This window comes from Protopterus annectens, chromosome 3.part0, assembly GCF_019279795.1.
Source record: "Protopterus annectens isolate FY-2018-M chromosome 3.part0, PAN1.0, whole genome shotgun sequence".
NCBI lineage: Eukaryota > Metazoa > Chordata > Ceratodontiformes > Protopteridae > Protopterus > Protopterus annectens.
Genome location: NC_056731.1, coordinates 126,743,963 through 126,771,632, shown reverse-complemented (window position 1 = coordinate 126,771,632; position 27,670 = coordinate 126,743,963). Strand labels below are relative to the sequence as shown.

General features: G+C 41.9%; 1 protein-coding gene across 1 annotated transcript in view; it reads left to right on the top strand.

Annotated features, from left to right (window-relative positions):
* LOC122796782 (macrophage mannose receptor 1-like) overlaps nucleotides 1-27,670 on the top strand; it is a 2,734,532-nt gene that overhangs the window by 435,425 nt on the left and 2,271,437 nt on the right. Inside the window, 1 exon segment of the mRNA XM_044065509.1 lies at nucleotides 16,536-16,649. Coding sequence (XP_043921444.1) covers nucleotides 16,536-16,649 — 114 coding nt within the window.

Sequence of the window (27,670 nt, the reverse complement as noted above, 5' to 3'; positions counted from 1 at the left end):
ACAGCAACAAATATTGTGCATCTGACAATTAAACATATGGGTGTAGAGGTCAATACTAGGCTTGTTGCCCTAGGGAATGACAGCTTAGCCAGAGTGTGCTTGGCATCTGCATCCCCAGTACAGTAGGCTACTGTGCCACTGTAAAGTAGGTCACATAAGGCAACGTGTGAGGCTAGTGAGCTGTGCCTCTGTCAAGCAGGGGCACAGTGGAGATCCCAGGGTTTGAATGTGCTAAGCCACATCCATGTTGTTGGTGTGTGCTGGAAGAGGGTTGCTGAGGACCTCTAACAGTAAGTGGGCATCAATAACAGACTGAGGGGAGCCCTATCTGCATTCTCTGGACAATTCCACTGTCAACACTGTGTTGTGATGATTATGTGGGAATGAAGTGTCGTGCCGGTACTGTTCACAGATGTCCTCCCTCTGTGGGCTACAGCTCTGCAATGTATTAGCTCACTTTGTCTGTTGGACGGCTCATATATGGCTGGTGTACACCTGACAGGTGTCTTGTTGTGGAGCAGTCATAGGTATATGTGGGATAGCATGATCAATGCAAACCTTACACATGCTCATAGAATTCAATTGTCAAGGATTATGCAGAGTGGTCAGTATAGTTCCCCAACATGGGTCCTTTGAAGTCGTCCACCCCAGTCTTCACAAGTGTAGAGTCTGCTTGTGCTAAATACAGTTTGTTTGCAGTGAAAACCTTGCCTGCGGGTGGGGATGGGATATGGATGTCCAGGGAAAGGTGGGTATGGTCAGATATCAACAATGGTGGTCTACCTCTGGTGTGGAACAGTGAGTACCCATGTTGCAGATGGACAGGTGCAATATGTATTCCCCCATGTGGCTGTGGTGAGTGGTTCTGCCATAGCACATGGACCCACAAATTGTAGTGGCTGTAGGGTAAAGTTGTAGAGGCCTGAGTAGTTCCCACACACAATATGCCTGTACCTGATGTTAACAACTGGAATGGTGTATGTGAACACCTGCATATCCGGCACTGTACCCAGGAAGCAAAGTGTGTGTCCTGGATGTGGGAGTGGTGTTCTGGACTGGTTGTGTTGTGTGTTACAGGTCCTGTGGTCACGAAGCATGGTATAGAACATAACCTGCCAGTGCGATGTGCATATCTGACCCTGAAGTAGGTGGCTGCAAATGCATATATATGCTATCCCCCACCTGACAGGTAGTACTAGATGTACATACCTCTGTAGAAATAAAGATGTCAGCACCCTATAAATACTGCAGGTGCAGAACAGATGCCCAGTAATCCGGATAGCGCGCTCTGCTAATGCGTCTCCCTCAAGTGTCATAATATAGTTAGGTAGGAGTTTGAACCATGCAAATGCTCAGTGTGTGTGTGTGTGTGTGTGTGGGTGGGTGAGCGGGGTTGATGTGTGTGCAAGTCTGTGTGAGGGAAGTGTCCCTTTTGGCAACTGTGAAAACACTCTAGAGGAGGCACATTCCCCTATCTAAGCACTGATGATGTCAGCACCCTATATGTACAGCAGGAGAAGGGAACCCTCCCAGTAATGCGAATAGCGTGCTCCGCTAATGCGTCTGTCACGGGTGTCATAACATAGGTAGGGGTTTGAATCCTATAACTGCCCAGTTTGTGTGGAGGGGGATTAGTGTGTGTGGATGTCTGTGTGAGGAAGATGTCCCTTTTGGCAACTGTGAAAACACTCTACAGGATGCACATTCCCCTATCTAAGCACTGATGATGTCAGCACCCTATATGTACAGCAGGAGAAGAGAACCCTCCCAGTAATTCGAATAGCGCACTCTGATAATGCATCTCTCTCAAGTATCATAACATAGTTTGGTAGGAGTTTGAAACCTGCAAATGGCAAGTGTGTGTGTGTTTGGATGTTAGCAGTTTGTGTGTGTGCAATTCTGTATGAAAGAGATGTGCTTTTTTGCAATCAGGAGATCATACTACATGATGCACATTACCCTTTCCAAACACTGATGATGTCAGCACCCTATACGTACAGCTGGAGAAGGAACACCTCCCAGTAATCCAAATAGTGCGCTTTGCTAATGCGTCTCTCTCACGTGTCGTGACATGGTTAGGTAGGGGTATGAATCCTGCAAGTGTGTGTGTGTGGGGGTGTAGTAGGGTGTGTGTAATTGCAAGTGTGGGAGAACAGATCCTTTTGGCAAATAGTACAATACACCAGATGCTGCATATTCCCCCAGTAAACACAGGGGATGTCACCACACTATCAGTACAGCCAAACAGGGCTACTTGGCCAGTAATGCCAATAGTGCACTCCGCTACTGGGTCTATTACCATTGTCAGAGCACAGATAGGTATGTTTTGGGAACCCACAACTGCCACGTGTGGTTGTGACACACAATATGACCTTGTGTGGGTTTCTGTGCATAACAATGCATGCCATTGCCTAAACCAGCAATGGCAATGCACACATGATGTATGTGTGTGACACATACACATAAATACCTGTGACCTGCAGTAGTTACCATGTCTGACACGTGCCTCGAGTGGATAAATGGTATTCGCAATGCATAACAATATGACTGTGTCTTACTGTGCAGGGGCCGCACGCGGTATGTGTCTATACAGTGTGAGTTGTATATGGTATAATACCTACAGCAGGGGATACACATCTGGTCTGGGCCATATAGTCTACATGTAGTCGATGAACAGGTGCTGCATGTTCCCACCTGTTGTGGGAGTGGTAACATGTTATTCCACTGCAATTCAGGGACCACATGCTGGGAACCTTTCAGCTAGTGTGTTGCAGCTACAGTAATGCTCACGCACAATGTTTGGCTGGATGCAGTCCAGCCATATAAAGACATTTCTTGAGACTGTCATATTGCCAGTGTTGTTAGGGAGGATAGGTGGGTTTCCTGTGTATGGGAGGGTTTTGTGTGTCAGGCTATGAACCAGAAGGCAGTCCAACACACTGTTAGCTGCTCATGAATAGGCCCTGATGCTTTGTGCTGTGCCAACAACCTGGAGGTGTGTGTATCTGTGGTACCTTGGGATACCACCCCCTGCCCATGTGTGTGTTACATGTGTAGGGGACGACAGGCATGGTATGAGGTATAACCTGGCAGTGATGGGTTGCACCTGTAAGCCGTGAGTCAGGACTCTGGTACTGCACAGACATTGCAGTTCACCGTGCTGAGGACAGTGTCCAGTGCATGCATCTTGCCGTGTACACTGCTGGTGTTGTGTAGCATCACTGTTAGTGTCCTATCCTGTGTGATACCCGCGGAGGTGGCTATGTAATCGTGTCCTGCAGCAAAAGGCACTATGTGTGTATCAAGGGGCTTCGCCAATATACAATGGCCCATGGGTGTCACGTGCAAGCTGCCCCTCGCAAATCATTGTGGCTTCCCTAGCATGTAAGCACACGTTGACAGCCAGTGGATACCCTATGAATGACATTGGAGATTGAGCAGAATGTAGACACAGAACACCCTTCCTACATATAGTGGTAGCATACCTGGTGAGGGTATGATGGCAACCAAGATCAGGCTCATACTGGCCCGTGCCACATGCTGAGAGATCCCTTCTATGTTCCCTATCATGTAGTCCAGGGAGGTATGTCTCAGGTCATCCATAGTGGCATGGTCAATGACTGAGTCATATGTGTCCATGCCTCTGACTGACCTGTATGCATGTGTTTTGTGGTGGACCATAGTGCCGCACAGGCATATCACTGTGACCTTCACCATGTACAGCCTGTTGAGCGGGACCCCACTGCAGCGGCCAAGAGAGGTACCTGACACATCTGTAGCAGGTGTGTTGTGTAGCCCTACAGGCTGTGAGTGTGTGGCACATGGGATGTGTGGCATGTGCTCTTTTCCGACATAACGTATGCCTGTGTGCCATCTGCGGAGGTGTGTGATGCTCAGGCAAGATGCTATTCAGAGTCTCCAAGTATGCCCCAGTGTGTTCAGATTGCTGTCAGTGCGGGTCTATGTCAGACTGGTATTGTAGTCACTGTAGTATGTCATGCCACCTGACAGGGTATGGCAGTACTGGGTTCAGAGTGCTCAGTCCCCAGATTGGCTATGTGGTGGCATCCCACACATGTGTTGTATGTTCCTGGCCAGGGTTGAGGGTTGACTGCATACATGTGACAGCTGTGACATTGCCACATGACTCACATAAACCACAACTGGACCATAGAGGTGATTCACAGGTTACTGTTGCACATGCTACCATAGTAGTGTGATTGCCATGGTGATTACCAACACATAGGGCCAATGGGGAACAACATACTGAAGGTGTCTATGTGTGGGTGTACTGCTACTGATTTCATAGCACTGACATATATGGCTGCACACATGGGTAAATGCCAGGTAAGTCATGTGCAATGTGTCACAGGCAACGTACATGTGAACAGGACAGACAGTGATGTTCTGTCATGTGGAAACTTGACATACATATAGTACACTATGCAGATGTCACTAGGAGTCCACAGAAGCACTGTAACTCTGCATTGCAGGTGGAAGCAGTGTTCCAGGAACTAGCGAACATGCATGCAAACAAAGCTACAGTAAGCAGGGCTGGAAGTAGTCCATTGAACAATAAAGAAGGGGTAACACTAACAGTAGGTAACAGTGCAAATATGTAGGCACTATCAACATGTACCCAGGAATGCACAGCTCAGATGTCCATGGTAGAACTGATATTATGTCATAGTTAATTGTGATTTGTATTACATTGGTACTGCACACATATCAACATGCGCAAACATCCACAATGCATAGTCGTTGTGGGCAACTTGCCACCATTACTGTACATGTCCATCATTGCATATCACTACTTGCATTAGCCTCCCCCCTGTGCTACCCATGTATGTGGCTATCTGTTGACATCCTTACCACCGGTATGCAATAATGTGCAGCTGTTACACTATGGTACTTACTATGGGTGTAGATAACAATTCAGGACAGTCATACGGTTACTGCATCAGGCATGCTGGGATATACACACAGTCATATCAGCACACTGTACTGTTACCAACATGATACTACTAATACACTTCTATGTAGTCACCCTGTGCATCAGCAACGTGTTTACCTGTTCCTGCACTCATGTTGGAGATTGTAGGAGGTGGCACAGTTTCATCATATGCACAGGGTGTGAATTAGGTATGCCTGAGTCTGCCACTGATACCACCAATTGACATGTGTGTGTATGTGTGTTGGTGAGGGACAGCAGTACAGGGTGGGGCACTGTTGGTGCAGTGTGTGCGTGTATGTGGTAGCCCTAGGTGTTGACATTTTGCATGTGTGTATGCACGCACACAGTTGCACCTCATGGCTGCCATATACAAGAGTTTGTGGACAGCCACAGACTGCACCTGGCAGGTCATACAGATCAGTGTCTGTGGGCACGGACACGGTACCTCTGCCTGGCAGGGGTGCTACGGACTGTATCCAGTACTAAGCCAGACTGGATACTGTCATCAGAAGCGGGAGTGTGTTGACTGGAGACAGGTCCCTGTTGGGACTGTCCAGAGCCACGTGCATGTGGTCTCCTGGGGCATTCCGATGACAGCACAGACCCAGCATTGCTGGGGCTGCTGCTGGCACTATGGGGGCATCCGTGGGCCAGTTGTCATCCGCGCCGACTGGCAGCTGCTGCTGTTGCTGGCATACGGCCACGTCGATGCTGCAACCATCCACCATTGCCCATGGACATGTGGTTGTGGAACTGCTGTAATATGTCCCCACAACGTCTGTCTGTGACATCGGTGAAATTAGGATAGCATCCGCGATGTCACGCATACTGTCAGTCATGGCTGTGCGACATGCTCTCAGCTCCCTCAGACCCTGTCTGGTGTACCTTTCCATACGCGACTGTGCCTGCATGACAGCCCGAAACATAGCTGAGGTTGACAGACCTCTTTGGGCACGTCTGCCAGAGGCAGTATGCCCACGAGAACCCATGGGCAACTGTCTGTGTGGTACCATCGCAGGACCCTGCCCATGGCTGCTGTGTGGGGATGCATGTGCCACAGATACCACATTACCCTGGTCAATGCCCACTGTATCCTGTCCATCACCTAGGGACAATGGTGACATAGGATGTACTGGCAGGATGACTGTGCACAATGATGTGGTTGACAGCTGTGTACTGTCAATTGGCTGACCAATGACGGACCCTGACTCACCTTCCTGTGCCATTACACAGATATCATCATTATCAGTACCTGTGGCACCAGATTCAGGTTCCCTGCTGCAGGACACCAGAGCAGCACCAGAACCTGTGGGAGGAAGACAGGAAACACAGTTTACAATGTCTACACAATGTTACCAGTGATGCACTTATGCACACATGCACACATGCACACATGCACACGAGGACACATGCACACATGCACACATGCACACATGGGCACAGGCACACATGCACACGTGCACACGTGCACACGTGGACACATGCACACATGCACACGTGGACACAGCATACATGCACACATGCACACATGCACACCCCGCAGTATACACACAGAGCACTACTGAGTTACACTAGTATTACTAGCACTATCAGGACTATTATAGGTATTGTTAAAACACACTCACCAGCATGGATGGGCTGCCTTGCTGTAACACCAGAGGGACCTGCAGAAATGAGGAGATTAATGTCAGTGGGCACAACTGTGCCATTGATACTGCATATGATACAGTGCAGTAGTACACCAGTTGCCTTTCACACGTCAGCTGCTGATATTGGCAATATCACACCTGCACAATTACATACTATGTTGACAGCTACATACCATGGACACACCTTACACATGCATAAGCTAACAGTGTACAGAAAAGTCAAGTGTACATATGGCATATTACCTGCACGCTCCATGTCGTGCTGCTGTGTGGATCCAGCCTCCATCATGATGCTGGTGTGTTGCTTTTGATGTTCCGGGGCTGGAGCCACAACACTTAGGAGTAGCCCCTCCAGTCTGGTGAGGGGGGGATGTGTGGCCACCCCACCTCCTGTGGCAACCTGTTGCCTGTGGATATCCGATGCACGCTGACGGACATTTCTGATTAAATCACTACAGTGATGTTGTACCTGCTCATATGTCCTATTATGTGTGCCAATGTCATTTACCCTATGGACAAGGTCTTGCCACAGTGCAGCCCTCTCCTGCTGATTCTGGCTGGTGCGGGAAAACAGTATGTCATAATCCCGCACCAGGCTCTGGTGTATCTCCTCATCTTCTGTTGCAGAGTAGGCAGGATTATGCTGATGTGCCATGTCCCTGGAAGAGAACACAAACAGGGTATCAGCAGACTATGTCAGCAATATATGGCACACATACTATACATGATACTCAACTGTAGTGATATACTACTACTCCCATATGTAGCATGTGTGTGTCTCTTGGTGGATACACAAGTACATGGCCAGATATCAGTGCTCAGCCAACACCTGTGCAACAATACCTGTCACATTCCATACAACATAGTAGCATGCCCCATCGGTCAGCACACTGCGATGGGTCCAATGCACAACCTCACTCTGGGGGTTCATACCAAGGTACTGTATGTGGAACGCCATCCACTAGTGTGATCTGGACACAAGTTACTCGGCCTGGATATACATATCCCACCACCACCACCACCAGCACAGTAGACTACTTTGATATGTATGTGATTAGACAGTTATTCACTTGTTAGGACTGAGATGGTATCCATGCAGCCCACTGGGCCAGCGGAAGCCACAAACCACACTGCTGACCCCTTTGTGAATGCTTCCCACAGACATCCCAAAGAATGCATGGAACATGCACACACATTTCTAACCCAGACCCTATGCACAAAGGTTAGGCATCCTGTCCGGTGGACCCCAGCCAAAGGCAGATTGTATAATGATAGAAGGAGGCTACTGCAGGACAGAGCAGATTCACATTAAGGGAAGGCATCTGTGGTCAGCACTGGTAATAAGCTACGGTCTCTCATAACAACATCCACGGCCTACTCTGGGAGGGAAATGGCCACAAACACTATAGATAACCACAAGGCCTTCTTCAGTTATGTTACACATATGGACCAAACACCTCAGATATGCTCTGAGTTACTACACACCTACTTAACATTCACTGAACACACAGATATTGGCAACATTCTTGCAGACAGGTTCGGTGCACTTATCCCCCCTCCTTCTCCCTCACACTTAGAAATACTTATCACAGCTGAATGTAACCTCCCTATCATCTCACATGTCCAGGTGAGGGCCGCCCTCAGCAAAGCAGAACACACAGCATCAATGTGACCTGATGATATCCCTGGATGTGTGCTACGTGAACTCCAAGAGGACATACAACCGCATATAAGACTGATATTTAACCTTGGCCGTACTACGGGGTATGTACCTGAACACTGGCATACAGCAACAGTGGTCCCACTCCACTAAGGAGGCACCTCTACTGACCCTGGGATCTACCGCACCATAAGCTTAACCAGCCTGGTCTGCAAAGCTATGGAATGATTCAGTATGGGACGCATATACAGCGATATTGGGTACCTGCAGACACTTGTTCCCAGCCAGTTTGCCTTTCTGATGGGCTGATCCTGCCTTTTGAACCTGGTTGACCTTTCAAAACAGTCACTACAGCCATTGATGAGGGCAACGCAATCCATACAGCCTACCTGGACTTGCCTAAGGCCTTCAACACAGTACTCCACTCAGGCATCATAGACAAGCTCATTAGCTTACATGTTACTACATATGTCACATGATGGGTTGCACACTGGTTGACATACAGAACCCATAATATCGATATTGTAGGAGCCATGTCAGACTCAATGCCAGTCACATGTGGTATCCCACAGGCCTCTGTCCTAGGACCCCTCTTGTTTGGCATTTATTTCTCAGATGTAAAAGCAAACATGTGTGGGTTGTGGATGACAAAGTTCCCAGGTGACTGCAAACTAAGCGCCATAGTCGTTACACCAGCTGACACACACATCCTACAGACAGGCCTCACTGAAATGGAAAACCGGTGCCAGGATCATGGCCTAACACTGAATGACATGTAATGTATAGTCATCCCCTTTGGGTGGAACTACGTGCACACAACATATCATATGAACATACCTATAGATACAGACCTATGACACATATGGAGGATTCACAGTATGCAGACTATTAACTTGTTACTTTACATTACCTGTGTTTGTCACAGCTGGTTGCGTTACCGCTACTACAGCTTCCTGCTGCTGCTGGCACAGCTTGGTACTGACACTGCTGACAGCTTCAACTTAGTTTGTGTACCGTGTGTTGTTGTTTGTGTTCTTAATTTTTATTTTCTTTCTTTCTCTCTCCCTCTCTCTGTCTCTCTCTCTCTCTCTCTCTGTCTGCCTCCAGACAGTGCAATGAAAGTATTGCATGTGTGGAGTGTGAGTACAGGATGCTTTTGTAGGTAGCTGCATAGGTCCATGTGATGGCCTCTGCACCAATTGTAAGCCAGCATTTGCTAATTGCATGCAGCCAGTTGTGTACTGATTGCAGTTCTCACTGTGATTTCAGGACAGTGCTATAAAAGGGTATGTAAGATAGGCATTGCCCTTTCAGATTGTAAGGGCGGGGACCATGCTGGTATGCTGTGGACACTGTTCTGTGAGTGTAAAGGTTAGTATCTCTCTCATGATTCAGCCTGTGTTGTAGATTCACATTTCTCCATTCCACTCTCCTGTTTCCTGTAGTAAGTGTGTATGCACACTGACACCTACAACTATATATATATATATATATATATATATATATATATATGTAAATATACATACATTTATATATGTACATTGACTGACATTATTACCTACTAGCTACCAACTAGCATGGCTGTTTCTGTTCACACACTACTATTATGGAAATCCACAAGTTTTGGCAGTAAGTATAAATGACATGCTTTGTGTACTACACATCCTATATTCCCTTTACATTCATTCCTACTATTACATGATATATTTATTTTAGCACAATGTTCTTCTATAACAGTCATGGCTTAGTGGTAGGTCATGCAGACTAGTGTTTCCAAGGGCCTGGGTTTGGGACTGACAGTGGGATTTTATTTTGCTTTTGAACTGACTACAGGACCTGTCAATCAGAGTGACTAAGGCACTTTTAAGCAGTTGTAACCGGGTTAGCGCTGGTTTGCGCAGAGCTCCTGCATGCGCACTGGCATTCAGCTCTGCGCACACCCGCTTACAACCGCTTAAAAGTGCTTACTCTGGCGCACACCCGCGCTATTTCCTTTGAAAGAAATGGAAATGGGGAGACAGGAAAGTGGTGAAAAAGGGGTCACAAAGAGGGTAAGACAGTAGGGAAACAAGCTTGGGTTTTGCAGGAGGGATGTAGGTAAGGCCCATAGCTGCCCATTTCTTCATCAGCAACAGCTGTGCATATGTATGTAATTTGGTGTGACATTTGAAACCTTCCACCCCTGAGAGAGGTGTCAGGACAACAATAATACTTGTTGTACAGCCAATTGTAATTGATAGTTTCCATGTCCAGCAGACATGTGTGCGGAATGGGCAGCTATGTATGGGGCGTAATTTTTTGTGGGTACAGAGTGCCACTTTTTTTTTTTTTCAGGTGAGAGTGGTATGTCAGGTGAAGGAAGTCGGTATAGCTGGGGAGGTAGGTTGGGTAGGTCAACACACAAGACAAACAAGATGCATACAGGGGCGGTGTATGACACATGTGGGGGGGTTACACAATTGACGAGGACGGATGTTTGGATATCCAGAGCCCATGAGCCCACAGATGGCAACAGTGGAACTGATATCCCCACCCATGGGCAGTTGCCACTGTTCCTTCACTGCCCAGGACGGGGCTGTGCTGGGGGCTGTGTAGGCCGGGCAACAGGCATGCCCGTAAGTTGTGCCACCTGTGCCTCAAGCTGCCGTAGGGGCCCAAGAACAGAGTCCCAGATCTCCCTACGCACCACAGTCCAGACGGTACGGAGGGTGAGTGGTGGTTCTCCTCCGGCCACACTTGCAGAGGGGGGATGAGCCCCATCCCCTGCAGCGCTTCCACCCGCAGGTGGCACAGGGCCACCGGAGGAGGGTCCAGACTGGGCACTAGTACCAGGTGCACTCGCCAGATGAGGTCGGAGAGGTGGATCCGCTGGAACCCTCCTTCCCTGTTGTCCTATGTTTTGCATTATGTCATGACAGTTTGGGTTAGTAACATACAATACCATTCGCAATTAGTTGTAACAGCATGCATTAGTATTCCCATTAACCAAACACCCAGATATTCACACCATTGAACAGCGAGCATAACACATGCATAATTTGAACAGCAATACACAGTCCAACAACATGTATGGTTGATTGATGGCAACAGGCCATCAGGTTTGGATGTATGAACAGGGCAGATGCATCAACGTGCATGCAAATATTTATGACCCAACAGGACAAATGCGAGGGGTGTTAATTGTGATTGCACATACCAATTTCACGTGGAATGGATTATATGTGGTTATAGGGTGGGGTGAAGAAAATATTATTAACACCTTCCAATACCAATACATATGCTGTACATTTCTAATAGCTGCAGATATATACACACTACTGTTCTAACTACAGTTTCCTATATGATAACTACTTCAATTTGGTGATAGGACTGTTACTGCTACATCAATATACATTTTATTGTTATTCATACACATTCATATCTGGCTTTGTTCAGCTACATCATCCTGCTACATTTGCTTTATATAGCTATAGACAACTGTGGATGTTTGGTATTTCAGACAATCATACTATCTGCATATTGCAGACTGAGAGCAACATATCCAGATTTTGGGATACACATTCCAGCTGCAGCAACACTTTGAACATATTTCGCAGTTTGGTTCTACTTGTCACATTCATTCCATTCTGTACTGACTGCAGTATACTTTATTCAGGGGTTATTACTACTTTACTGGTAGATTCATAACTCTTTCTCACACTCTCTCACTTGTTTTCATTTTACTATTCAGGATGGTACTTACTTCTAGGCTTTATTGACATGTTTTACCTGTAGTTATTACAATCCTTTCCAGCAGTCTCACTTCTGTCATGTTTCAGTATTTCACCAGGAATATATTTCACACATGTGATTTGCTCATCTTCTGCAGCTGTACTTTTCAGCCTGCTGCAGGTTGTGTACTATTATATTACAGGTGGGGCATCTTTATTTCAGACTTTATTTCAGACATTTTCATTTTTCTGTTTGGATTACAGACTGCAACACACTTTTGTAATCAAGCAATACTTGCAAACACTCTTACACTGTTACTTGCACATTTTATTACTTAGTGACTACACTGCACTCTTTTGCTAACTGTCATACTTTTATATTTCTTTACAGTTACTGGGAGTGGATTACTGACCTGCCTGGTGGCGCAACTGCACCAGCCTATTGCCATAGGCTCTGCGGTTTGCAGAACAGACACCTGCAGCTGTAATATAAATGAAGTAATATTGGAATACACATCTCCATAATATCAGCTAGTTTAATTTCTTACATACATAATTAAATGTAACTTACTCAGTAGTGGGGCGTTGGGCATTTGCTGGGCCTCCTGGATCCAAAGGTTCAATTGGTCCTGCTTACGTCTCTTCAGGTCCGCATGGTGGTGACGGACCTGCTTTCCAGTCCTTGGAATCCCTGTGGCACTGGTGAGATCATGAGCCAACTGGTCCCACACCTCAGCTCTATATGCTCCCCTCAGGACCTGGCCCTGCATGAGTTGGGCCTCATGATTGTGGACTAGGAGCCAGACCATGTATCTGGACTCCTCAACGCCCCACCTCTGTGCTCGAAAGCAACTACCCTCACCTACTCCTGACATTCTGGCTGCAAGTTAGTTCTACACTCGTTTATGCTGTGTATTTCCGCCTATGGGACTTATATATGCCATTTTTCCGTACGTATCTGTGATTGGCCATTTTGGAATTGTATCAACTTCACAAGACCTGCTTTGGCATGCTCCACTTTCTATTCATTCCTATATATTTGCTATTACTGCATTTCTAAGTGCAACTGTCATGGCTTAGTGGTTCAGTACCTTGACTATGGTGCATGGTATCCTGGGTTTGAACCTAGCCACTGCTTTTTTATATTTTATGACTGTCTAGACAGGCTAGGGGTGTGTCTGTGTAAAGGCAGTTTTGATACAGCTTGCTCAACGTTGCCCATTGGTAAGCTTGTTGGCGCGGTGCGCAGCTCCGTGCAAACGAGTTACGCTAGTTTACGCTTCATTTGGCTGTCAGCACACATATTACACTCAGCTCAGCTAGGGGCACACAGTTTCAGCGTGTTAAACCACTGCTCACCTACGGGCACTCATTTTACACCTGTTAAACCACTGCTCACCTACGGGCAGATGCACTCACCTTGTTAAACAGTAGCTCAGTTATAGGCACATCTGGCATTTTTTATTGTTTTGTTATCTCACATTTCTTCAAACTAAATGGCCTATTTCATTACATTTTACATAGAATATAATTTTATATGTGTACATATTTGTCAGGGACTTGTTTTGTGCTTATTTTACTAAAAATAAAAATTGATGTTGTGGGGGCTCGAACCATGACTGCCTGCTTTTCAGCTGACATCTCTACCACTACACTATTGCTTTTTGGCTTACTTTGCATATTTAGTTCTTATATGCTTTTCCACTGACTGCTAACTGTGGCTAAGCTACAGGCACGCCCGCGCAAACAAGCGCACTCACGGGCAAACATCTTTACAATTTAAAAAAAAATTATAACATGTTCATTTATATATTTTATGTTCATAGTCTGTGGGGGCATGTGTTGTGTTGTGTTTATTCACATTTCCATGGACTCTGTCGTGGGTATTTACTTTGAGCACTTTTACTCTTCTGGTGGCATGTCCGCTTGCAGGGCTCGGCCTACGGACACGCCCTCTACTGTCTTCCACAGACCGTGTTAGCCTTAGGTGTGATTCAGCATGCCCTCATGCATATGCATGACATGCTGACATCACACCGTTTAACTGCAGCCTCCGTGTAAGCCTTGTATCTCTTACATGGAGGCTTCGTGAATCCTGCCCATTATTTTTAAGATGTTATTGAATGGTTTGATTACAAATGAATTATATAAATACTAAAAGGTTTTCAAACCCTTAATGCCTGTAGTGTTGGGTATTCCAAAGCTGCTTAACAATATTTTAGAACCCCTCCCCCTCCAACTGAGGGCAAAATTGCATGAGGTTGGCTCTCTAACTCAGCCTTTGACAATGTTTGCAGAATGGAAACTGAAACCCTATGAAGAGAAACATTCACAGTTGTTAACAGATTCTTGGCAACTTTTAGCATGGCTTAAAGATGAGGTTTTATGTAAATAATGGTATTTTAGTAACTACTGATGTGGTAGATTTATTTAATTCAATTCCTCATGCTACTGGCTAAGAATGGTTCAATGAAATGATTATAACATATGAATCTCTGATAACTGTTGATAATTATGTTATGAATACATTTAAGGAATTAATACTGAAACAAATTTTTTCTATTTGAAAGTAGATATTTTAGGCAAGCTACAGGTACAGTGATAAGTGTGGCCTGTGCCCCCGTATTTGTGAATATTGTTATGTGTTATTGGAATGAAAATCCTTTGTTCAATACGAGTTATGCCAATTATTGGATTATTTAGTATAGATTTTTACATCAAGTTTTTCTTATAGGAACAGGAACTGAATCAGAGTTGTTCCAGTTTTTTGAATTCATTAATAATGCCACTATTTTTTTTTAATTTGCTTACCAGTTTTCACATACTACAGTTAACTATTTAGATGTTTCAATTTTGAATGACACATTTAATAACAGCTTTATTTCTACAAGCGACTGAAAATCAATTTTTTCAACCAATTATGTTAATTTTTCAAGCAATCAACTTATTTGACAGAAGGAAGTATTGCACAAGGTCAATTAATTAGAATAACAAGAATTATTACAAATTTTGATACATTTTTACAACAAGTAGATCTTTTTTGAAGGCTACATTTTATAAACAGGGATATCCATATGATTTCTTGGAGCTGATTATATTTGAAATTATCCAAAAAAAGATCTTGTGGTTTCTATAAACTCCTTTTAAGTTCAGGTTCATTAGCAAGTAACACTTAAAATCAGACATAAGCATTTGATAAAGCAATGATATTGACTTTTGATAATAATACCTGTGAGAAAATATCTTGAAAAATAATTGGAAAATGTTTGCTCTTTATGAAGTCTTTGGAAATAAACTGGGTGTCAAGCGATATTTTATTTATGCAAGGGGAGAAATGGAAAATATTACCTTTATGGTTCTAAAAGGACAAGCAAAAATTGTACACAATAAAAAAGGAACACATAAATGTGGACGCAATACTCAAGTGTTGTTAGATAATGGATGGTGAATACATTTACATTCAAAATTTTCGCAAAGTTTGGGTTATAATTTTTATAATTGTGATTCTAAATATGTGATATATATATATATATATATATATATATATATATATATATATGTAAAACTGTACCAGACCTGTCCAACATTTTACATTGGTAAAAGGGTGCAGGTATTAAAAAATCATATTTATGAACATATGTTTGATATTAGTTCAAAAAGTTTTAAAAATGCATTAGCTAGACATAAGTGTTCTAATGAGTTATCAGTCACTACAAAATTTAAAATTTTTTGCATTATACTCAGTAATTTTGAACCAGTATAGTGTTCCTGGAACTGCTTGAATTTAGGGAATTAGAATGGCAGCTGTTGTTAAATGGGAATGCTGCCGTAGGTTTAAAGGATAGAATTTTGGGACCTATTTTGAAACTAAGAGCTAGAAAGCTATAATTCTTTCATTACTGATTATTAACTTATTAATAATTTCCTGAATTTGTAACATGGAATATGATTTGATTATTGTCACTTTAAATGTTTTTAGGATTGATGAATGTGGTCCTGATCTATTGATTACATCATGATTATCATTTTATATATAAGGGTTTTTGAATGTATTGAAAATTGTTCTGATGAAGTCTGTTTATTAAAGCAAAAGTGATTAACATAGGTTAGTAGTATGCTAACTGCCCTTGCGAGCCATTGTAAGCCTAGCCAATTATCCCTTGTGAGACTCAAATCCTCCACCTTGTGTTTGTAAGGCAAACACCTTAACCATTAGGCCATCCACCCAAACTCACATTACATTAGAGTGTTCTACAGTCATTTTGGTGGATTTATTTTTAATATCTGAACTTTTGTTCACCTTCTTCTGTGTTTCTTGTATTCATTAGTGTTAAGACACTGGCTTTACTGTAATTAGTCTCACACTGTAATGCCATTCTGAGATAGAATTTCTGAAAGTATTTATAGCATTTATAGAATGTTGTGATTTCATTTGCAATAAATGATACAGCATCAGATGATTAGTCTTTTCAGTCTTTTATTGTTAAAGTTAAAAATATTATCCATATTTTAAATGTGGTTAGCCTGCATCATGATACACATGTTTTGTTTCTGTCTTGCAGGTTTAAATTCTGAAAGAAGTTCACCATTATGGATAGGTCTGAACAGTTTGGACTTTGACAGTGGTTGGCAATGGAGTGACAGAGGACCATTCCGGTACCTTAACTGGGCTCCAGGTTGGTACAGAGAAACTCTTTATTACTGAGATATGCATTTTATTTTTCTAATGTTATTAGTAGTCTACTGTATTACTAGAAATTTGGAATATGAAGATGAGAATATAACCCACACACAATTCAGCATTCTGCTGCAAACTGTCATTGACTGCAGAGCCCAACAGTGTCAGCATTATGACATTTTATTTGCACAGTGATTTAATATGGTGAATGTGTTAAATGCCCAAGCAGTGTTTTATAGACTTCTTCTTTCAGCTTTAGGGGTCGCCACAGCGGATCACTGTCCGCTCATGATTGTTAGTGGAGTTTTACAGTGTCGAGTTGCCAGCCCGGCGCCCAACCTTCCACAGAAGGCACACACACGCACGCACTCATGCCTATGGCCAAGTTAGTGTGTCCAATCCACCTACAGCATGTCTTTGGGATGTGGGAGGAAACCGGAGCACCCGGAGGAAACCCATGCGACCACAGGGAAGACATGCAGACTCCGCACAGAAGGCACCCCAGCCGAAGATCGAACCAGAGAACCCCTTGCTGTGAGGTGGCAACGCTAACCACTGCACCACCATGGCAGCCCAGTGTTTTATAGACTGTAGTGTCATAATTAATACTTACAGTAATATACACTACAGGCCACTCACATTTATGATATTATTCACTGACAGCTGTTGTGGTTGTAACTGAAATATTTAAACAGTTATCCTAATGAGGCATGTGCTGTGATGTAATTTTCCCTTAGATGCTGTGCTGAGGCATCCACAGTTGTACAGTGTTGAGCATATCTGCCTCACAGTGCATATTTTCTAATTAATTTCATGACTGTAGTGCCTTCTGTGAGGAGTCTCTGCATTCTTTCTTTGTCTACCTTTATTTTCACAGGCTAATCAGTTTCATTTCACATCCTATAAACATATTCTAGTTGAATTGATGATCCACCCAATTGCTTGCAGGTGTGTGTACCATGTATGACTATCATGACTCTGTGTGTGTGTGTGTGTGTGTGTGTGTGTGTGTGTGTGTGTGTGTGTGTGTGTGTGTGTGTGTGTGTGTGTGTGTGTGTGTGTATTTGAGAGTGTGAATGTGTGAGTATGTCTGTCTATGTGTATATGTCTATCCTGTGATGTGCTGGCACACCATTCAGAATTAGTTTCTGTGCCTTGCACTGACTGCATGCTGAAAAATATCTAACTCCCCGTCATCATAACCATGAACTGAATTAGGTAGGTTAAGATAAAATGAATAATCAAATGTTGACAAATTTGACACAATATTGCACACATTTCTTTGTGTCACACAGCATTGTTTGACACAAATCCTCAATTAAGCATAGTGGAAAAGCCAAATATACTAGGAATAAACAAATATGTCACTCGCTGGATTTCCAACTGACTCACAGATAGGACACAGGTAATCAACATATAAGGAAGTTACCTCCACAATGAGACCAGTCACTAATGGAGTCCTCCAGTGTTCTGTGCTGGGACCTCTACAGTTTGGCATCAACTTTTCTGAAGTAAAAGCCAACAGCAAAGAGATCTGACTATGTTTGCAGATTACTGCAAGCTAGGAGCAGCCATTGCATCCCCAAATGACTTAGCCAACCTGCAGGAAGGTCTGTCTCAAATAAATAACTGGTGCCAAAATCATGGACTGAAACTAAATGCAAAAAATTCATTATAGTATCATTTGGAAAATCATCTACCCTAGGGAACTACCACATTGACAATAAGTCCCTAAGAGTTAATGCAGTTGTTCTGGATTTGGTAATTTATGTGGATATTGACCTAACTTTTGACCAACTTGTGCCCTTGTTGTAAGAAAGTCCTTCTATATTGCCCAACTTATAAACAAACAGATTGTGGCTAGGTTTAGAGATGGCACTGTCTACATTTACGTATCCATCAGCAGCCCAAGCATTGTATATAATGCTCCCTTTGGCATGTATATGTTCATACACATGCAACAATTAGTATGCCCACAGAGATGCCTTACTAAAAGAATACAAGGCCTAAACAACATGTCCTACATGGCTAACTCAAAGCCCTGTTGCTCTATTCAGTATCCTACAGACTGCTAAGAAGTGACCTGGATCTGGCATATAAGGCATCCTCTAACTCATTACTGTTGGATTTACTGCACTTCAGCAAATCAAGTGGTATCAGAAATGCTTGGTCTATGGATCTAAATCTCTTCTGCACCATCAACAGAATGTTTTTTAGGTACAGGTATATCTTAGAGAAGATAACTCTGCTATGGAACAGACTACCCATCCAAATAAAACCAAGTTCATCCTAATCCATATTCAAGCATACATTACAACTATGGATGAGAAAGAGAAAATGTACTCCAAGACTGCCCCCTGTACTACTAATGGAGAGAAGCAGCACCTAAATGCTTTATCCCATGCATGAGTCCCCTCAAATTAACTATGGTATGATCCCACTTATTCTCATTAGGGGTAATATATAATTATCAACCATGGGATGGGTAAGGCCAAATTGAATAGATTTTTTTCAAGCACAAAAAGAGAAACTGGCCAGGGTTAAAATAACCTGCAACAGCAGCTAGCCTAGTATGTAAGTTAAGAATCTTTCAGGCTATGAACAACATATATTTTATCCAAAAATATATTTGGAATTATTATCATTAAATTGGTCATTTTGAAAACCAAATGTATTTGATTACTAGTAAACTGTGTTCCCATTTTTTTCATTTGTAATTGATGCACCCCTTTTGCTGATCTGAAATGTCACACTTTTGAGTATGTCCAGTGTTCCCACTTGTACTTTCATCTGTGGAAGTAAACACGTTAGATCGTCCTGACCTTTTTCATAGTGTAAGCTGCATCATGGTGCTCAGCCCATTAACAAGACCAGTGCATGACATATAGTGACATTAGTGATGGGCCATATATACATACACGTTTTCATAGTTTCACTTGTATGTACTGCACGTGTCTGCCATGATGTTCAGACACTTTCAACAATGGCATGTTAATCAGGAAAAATATCTAAATCTCCACTTGTACAGCTTGGTGGCTCAGTGGTTCAGATCTCTGTGTTGCAGCACTGGTGTTAGAGGTTCAGTCCTTAGTTCTGGCTACAAGCTGGACTAGTTCAGTTATACAAGTGAATAAATTTAATTAAAATAAAATTGAAAGGAGACCAAAGCCTGGCTCGGTGACATACAGTGCTAATGCCTTGACTAGTACTCAGATTAGCAGCTCAGATGCTAGAAAGCTGTACTGAGGATGCTGGAAATGAATCATTTACTCTGGTTCACCCACCCATCCTGGTAGAAGGCAGATGGCACTTCTGATCAGCTGATTGCTTCAGGGAAAGCATAGGATAGTGGGGTGTGGGACTGGCTATTCCAAACTGATGATCAGTTTTCAGTGGGCACGTGTGTCAAAAAAAAACATAGACCATACAGAGAGTAGCATATGGTTGTGCCCACAGTGATATTGGTACCAACAGCAGCCACCAGGGGTGGTGTTAGGGCCATTACATTGAAAACCTAACATCTCTGTGCATGATGGCTTATGTGATTTGCTCTCACACACTGTATGAAGGAGGTCAGTGTGGGAGGAATTGAAAGGAAATCAGACCTGTAACTGTTCAAGGCTCCACATAAATAACTGCCCCTCTCCTTAGGCCACTATATCACACTGCTTCAGTGGTGCTAAGCATGAGAGCTTTTCCACTGCACAACAGGCTGCCCATTTTTATAAGGATTTGATGGTTAGCCTTTCTACTCCAGCTAAACATACAGTACCCTAAAAGCGACACTGTTGGGGAATTGGAGTGCACTATAAAAACAAGTGGGGAAAAAGAACAGAACCTCTTGTTTTTGTTCTTCAAAGGCATTAAGGCAGGATGAGACACTTTACTGATAATCGGGTTTTAACAATTTGATGTTTGTATGACAGGATAACAGAGGGCTTTCTGGGGAGGGCAGTGGACGATAAAGAAACCATGATGCAAATTAAAGTGGCAGATGAGAATACTGAACAGGATTTTGTGTACTAAGGAAATGCTTTGATCAGAAATATTACATTCCTTATCTGAAGTACATAATTGTATTGCTAATTATAGGTCTGCTAAAAATGAGCTCCTGAGACTTGATGTGCTTTTCAACCATTTATTCTGTAGTACCTTATTTGCCCAAATCAAGATTGCGTGTTTTGGGGGGAGCCTGTCTTGTCACAACATGACAAATGAAAGAGAAAGTAATTCTCATTTGGATGCCATTTGGTGACTGGATGCATACATTCACACAAACGTATAGATATTTCAGCTAATCACCATATTAACTACAGCATGGCAATGGGATATGAAAGCAAATTGGAGCACTCAGCAGAATCCCACATGGATACAGGGAGGGTATGCAGACTTAGTACAGACAGCAACAGTGCTATATTCTGTGCCACTTCATTATCAGTCAGTCCACTTATGTGAAAAATGCATTAGTCCAGAAATTATTTTTTTTTTTTCGGTTAGAAATTGCAGGATTTACAGTCTTTTCATTGTTTTGTTAAATGTGTAACAGGCTGGGAAAGTGAATTCTTGTTGGGACATTAGTTAAAAACTAAAAAAAGAAAAAAAAAAAACAAATACTTAAGATGCATAATAAACAGTTATCCACACTGCTGTTTTTTGTGAGCTATACCATCTAGTCAAAGTTCAGGAAACCATACCAGGGAATGTAAATATAGATAGTACACAGTGTGCAGTACAGATTAACAAAATGCCAGCATTAACAGACAAACTGCAGTACATGACATCCTAATGAAGTTGACTATGTAAATTAAAAGGGAAAAAACAATAGAGCAGTATGCTTTGTATATATGTTGATAAGGGCAGACAGGGTGGATGGAGCCAGGGGTGGCATTAGAAAAATAGATTTTTGAAAAAATGACATATGGAAATAATACTTATGGCAAGGATAGTAGGGTTTGGAAATACATTTATGAAGTATATAAAATTAAATGTGCCAAAAGTATCTTGGGGCATAACAACGAATGGATAAGGAAGGGTAAATGAGTGCAGTGGCTGCAGGTGACCTCAAAGCAAGGGGGTGTTGCAGGAAGCAGATGAATGGATGGAGCTAACTAGAATGGGGTGGGGTTCTATTGCAGCAGGTCAATAAGTATTCATTTCTATCTACAGACTGCTCCAGTATGTATGCACTCATTATAAGCACTTTAAGATCTCACATGTCTGACTGCAATAACCAAGGCTAGCTTTAGGCTAAATGGAGCCCTAGAGAAAGGATTCAATGGGTCCCCCTATTGCACATTAGTCCCCACTGCACTCCCCCTGTTTCTTCCCTCATTTTTGTCCCATGTCATTCAGACACATTACTTTTTTCCTGCTTTTTCACATGTTGTCTTACTTTTTAGCTTCTCCCATTGCTGCAATGTCTGGATGATGCAATTGAATTAAGCTTGGCATTTAGTGGTGGCTAGGGAAGTCATAGGGTTCTAGATTTTCTGAATGGATCTTAGAGATTTTTGTTCACTACTTTTTGACTTAATGATGGCCTGAACAAAAAAAAAAACATGAGTAAGAAAAAAAGTTCTTTCATGGAAAAATAAGTTGTGGTTCAAGTTTAATGTTCAGAGCTAACAGAACAGTAGTTCCCCAACAAACTGAGAAGACAAATGAAAGGATATAAAAACCCTATCAGGGAACAGTGTTTGCCTTCAGGTCCCCCAAAGAGAAAGTTACATTCTCTGTACCCTTCTGGTTTTAGGATGAAAGTAAAAGTGCAAATGGCCAGAGGCATATATTATACAACCCTTACATCTGGGAAAAGAAACCAACACAAATGGATAAAACCCAAGGAGTACATGATGCAAACACCACACAGAAAACCAAATGTTGTTAAATGGCAACACTACTGGATGTAGGGCTGTGACAATGATCAGCTGCTGTCACACATACCCTAACTAGGCTAGTGTGTGTGTGTGTGTGTGTGTGTGTGTGTGTGTGTGTGTGTGTGTGTGTGTGTGTGTGTGTGTATGTGCAAATCAAATCTGAAAGAGTGTGTGTATCAGCTGCTTGGAGCAGGGACATGAAGCACAGAGAGGGTGCTGGAGGACATGGCTTAGACACGCATCTAAGGACTCAACCTTATAGCTCTGCCAGTGGGGAGTCTTACTGGGGAACTGGAGAGAGAGAGAGAGAGAGAGACCAGCCCCCGGACTGTGTTCTCTGTGTGCTCTTAAGGGAAATTGTGCTTGATACAGACAGCTGCATCTGGAAATACTGGGTGTATCCATTTTTGTTCCAAGTGAACATCCCTCTCCAGTGCCAGTGGTGAGGATTCAGGCTCCTTGATTACTGACCCAGAGTGGAGATGTCACAGTCTGATCGTGGGCGAAAGTGAAAACATTATAACCAACTTGCTACTGTTAGGTATACTCCAACCTCTCTGCCACACACATTCAGTCATTTTCATCACAAACAATCCCCATGCTCATCAATTACAGCCACGTTAATGAATGTGCATACATCAGATAGATGACTGTCCCAAAATAGCCACTAAGTGGCTTCACACAAACACATACTGCCTCTACAGAGCTAAAATTATGACTGCTTATCTTGGGCAAATTACAGCAGTGTCACTCACTTTCACCAAGGCAACCTCTGTACCCACCAATTAAAGCCAGCTTTATTGACTGGAGCTACCAGAATGTAATAAAATAAAAATCTTTAAAAAAGTAAATAAAAAAAAAAAATCTTAACTACTGGCAAAAGTAATTTATTTCAACCCTCTATGCACACACACACACACACACACACACACACACACACACACACACACACACACACACACACACACACACACACACACACACACACACACACACACACACACACACACACAGATACATGCATGGCCATTAATTAAATCCATTTGTAGGACTGTGACTCCACACCTCAGGTATTTGGTTGCACCTAATTAATTAATTAATACATAAAAACTGCCAAAGAGAAATGTATCTTTTGAGCACACTGCTATCAGAATAGTGTGAAACCACTCCACATCTCATCCTTTTGTCTCAAGAATCAAAGAGAAAGCTAAAAATAATGTTGGACAAAAGAGCAAAATCAGGAACAACTTTTGCCTTTAAATATTTAAAAACTTAGAATAACAGGCTTTGCATTAGATTTCTTTTATTTTTGAAACCTATAAAATCTGTGATTTCCATTGATTTGCCAGAAAAAAAAAATCAAGGAACAGACGAAAATATGACACAAAAAATAAGCGATTTCTGCAAAATCAGAGGCAGTTGAGCCATCAAACTGCAGACAGTTAAGAACATCTACTCAGCCACTTGTGAACATAAATTACACCCACTGGTATTACTGTTACTGTATAGTTTAGGTGTTCAGTTGAGATCAAATGAATTAATTAATACAAAAATAACTGCCATACAAGAATTTATCTTCTCATCTCACTACTGTCAAAATATAATCTCAACATCTTAGCTCAAGAATCAAGGAAAAAGTTAAAAAACAGTGGGGACACACGAATAAACTCAGGGACAGATACTACCTTTACACACTTAGAAAGTTACTAGAATAACAGACTTTGCAATTGAATGATTTTGTCCAAAGACTTTTATGTCTGAAACTCAAATGTCTCATTATTTTGTGACTGCAATGCAATCTTCACTGATTTGCCATACTGGGGACAGTTGAGAGCTTAATTGCTCAAATTTGATAGAAAAGCAGGTTTAGCTTTGTCATGCACTTTTCTGAGGGATATAATGTCTGAAACTCAAATGCCTGTCATAATTGAGTGACTTCCATCTTCAGTGATTTGCCAGAAAACACAAATTTAACTAGGAACATACTGGGAACAGACCAAAAACATGAGGCAAAATTGAGACATTCTGTGGGCATGTTGCAACACTGACTTGCCAGACTACACATTTGAGAGCTTATATGCCCACCATACATACATTCGTTACATACACAGATAAAGCCATTCATTATATTCAAACTCATATACATATAAACACACACACACACTTCTTTACCTTTTTCCCACATGCTGGCAGTAGCAGTCAGAGTGCCTAAAAAAAGACTTTAAGTTGAATAAATAAACTTTTTCCCATGCTCATGCTTCCTCTTGCATGTTAACCAGTTCCTTCATCTTCATCACCTGAGTCAGTCTGAGCCAATAGGAAGGACTTCTTTCTGCATCATGCATCAGCCCTGTGACTCCCTTATTGAGCAAGCCTTCTGTTACTGTTCAATGCTGCCGATCAAGCCTGATTCATGATTGGGAAGCCTAATGCCCGGCTTGATTTTTTTTTTTTTTTTTTGCATCTCCTTGGAGCTCTGCACATGTGCATGTATATATTTCCAAACAAGAAAATCTCTCCCTGTCAACAGAGAGTTCCAAAGGCAAATAAGCACAAAACGAACAACAAAACAGGAACCTAACATCCAAACAAGTTTAATGTTAACAGAGTAAAACAGGCTGATTTACTGCTGCTTTACTGCTGTTTTACTCTAACATCATGCTTGGAGTTCCAAAACAATAGCTGACTTTTTGAGTTTATGCACTTCTTTTTCGTTTCTCTTTTCAGCTGGAGGGCTGCAGCCCAATAGCCAATACCATGAGTCACCCCAGAATGAGAGTCAGCTGCATGAGTCTACCTGCAAAACAGATGATCTCAATCATCTACAGATTTTCTTCCTTCTGTATTAATATAGGCATGTAACACATCAGTAAACCAAACTAAAATGCATGCTTGCGTGTTGATGAAAACTAAGACATGACTATGGTGAAAAGTCTGGATACCACAGAACTGGCATTCAGCATATACATCAGGAACTGTTAGTCTGAAAGGGGTATTTCAGTGATTTTTTTTTATTATTGTAATCATGTTATACATTTACTAAAATGTGGGGATTTTAGGAATTTCCATCATATACCACCCAAATACCATGCCAACAAAACTCAGAACACATTCCTTCATACTGGTATTTTCATCACACTGGCTGCTGTAAAATTTAGTATAACCACTCTGGCACAGAAGAGGACTGTTTCACCACATGTGGTCATAGTACCGTGCCTCTTCTACCACAACCTCTTCATCTCCTGTCTGTAAGTTAGCATTGGCCATGTCACGTACGTATCATGAACACCATGTATTCCTGTGTCATCTTCTTTTATGTTACTAACACAGCAGTCTATTTTTCAGTCACTGTAATTCAAGTCAACTTAATAACTTCCTAACACTTCCATAGGAAAATCAGGAAAGTTTCCATAATGTACTGAGAAAAAGATCTCCTACTCACTACTTATATTGAATAGGGTCTTTTTAAGAAGTGACCAGTGGCCTAATGAGCTCTATTTACTCATAATCAAAGCAATTTGTATAACTGGCTAATTTTTTTTTTTTTTGCTACCATCAAACAGACACTACACTAATAAATAATACTCTGATCACATTTTCTAGTATATTCATTACTAGTAGCAATGAATGAATCTTAGTTCAGGTACAGAATTGAAGAGACATTATTTGCTGCTTCTTGATGTTGGGTCCTCTCTCAAACATTCCATGCATTTTGTTTTTCTACATTTTCATTTTGCAGAATTTGTGATGTATACAATGATAAAGCTGGTGTAACAATATAACCATAATATAACAATAATCTTTATAACCTGTCATAATGATGGATCCACAAAGCTGAGAGAAGCATAAGACAGAGTACTATTTCAACCTGCTACAATACAGCTGAAACAAGACCGGAGTGAAAGAGCATGTGTCCCATGAGCAAGCTGTTGGGGTTGTGACAAGCAATTGCCCATGGGGCACTACAGAAGTACCAGTGTACATTCTAGAATATATTCACACCTTCTTGAATAAATGCTGATATTGCATTCAAGCTTACACTCAGTAGCCCAGTGTTTTATTAAATGAAGCAAAGAGATTACTATAGTTACAGCCTTTTACGGGATCCTCAGTTTTTGGAAAGAAGAACAAATGCAAACTGCTATCCAGGGTTAAATGAGGAAGTTGACATCAAATGTAATGTAAAATATAAAGCTGCCAAGCTCTGACTCATTACTTACATGTGTAGCTAGGCGTGCTTCATTTCACTTTCTTTTCTGCTGTTTTAAGTGATGATATGAACATTAGCTTTTTTATATAACACTTTATAAAATGCAAATCAGCAAATAAACTCAGAACAATAAATTAATAATCAGAAACCAGCAAACATGGGGCGTGGCCAAGGATGAACACAGGATAGCAGCAGATTTCTTCAGCTCCACCAATTTCATTACACTGACAGGAATTAATTACTTAAAAATTAATTTTGAAGTAATTTTCTTTCTAAATATGTTTGTTTTATATAGTTCTTGAACTATATCTAAAAAGAAAGGAAATCTTAACAATATTCCTGTCAGAAATCACTTTGGAAATTTTCCTGTCAGTTTATCAGTCTGAAATGAGTTCCAGTAAGACAAATTCTCAAGACTCCAGCATCAAGAAAGAACTTCAGTCTCTGATAATTATAATCCAGCAACTTACTGCTAAGATGGATAAAATGGATACTAAAATAGACACCTTCATAGAAAAACTACAAAACAAATAGACTTGTTACGTATAGACCTGCAACAACAGAAGATCCAGATGACAGGCATAGAAGAAGCTGTGAATGACATGGAAAATAGAATACAAGAAGAGGAAATCAACATTGAGTTTCTGCTGAAACAAAATACACATTTACAAACAAAGCTGGATGACCTGGAAAATAGATCTAGGGGACTGCCAGAAAATATTGAAGGTAACAATATTACTTCTTTTTTAACAACATGGCTCCCTAAAACTTTAGACTTACCAGAAGCATTCTCTTTTGGTATCGAAAGGGCACATAGATCTATAGCTAATACTAACTCTAACAAAAACTATCCTAGATCAGTTATAGTTAGATTTTTATCATCTTTTGATAAAGAGATAGTTCTTAAATCTGCTTGGGCTAAAGCTCCTGTTA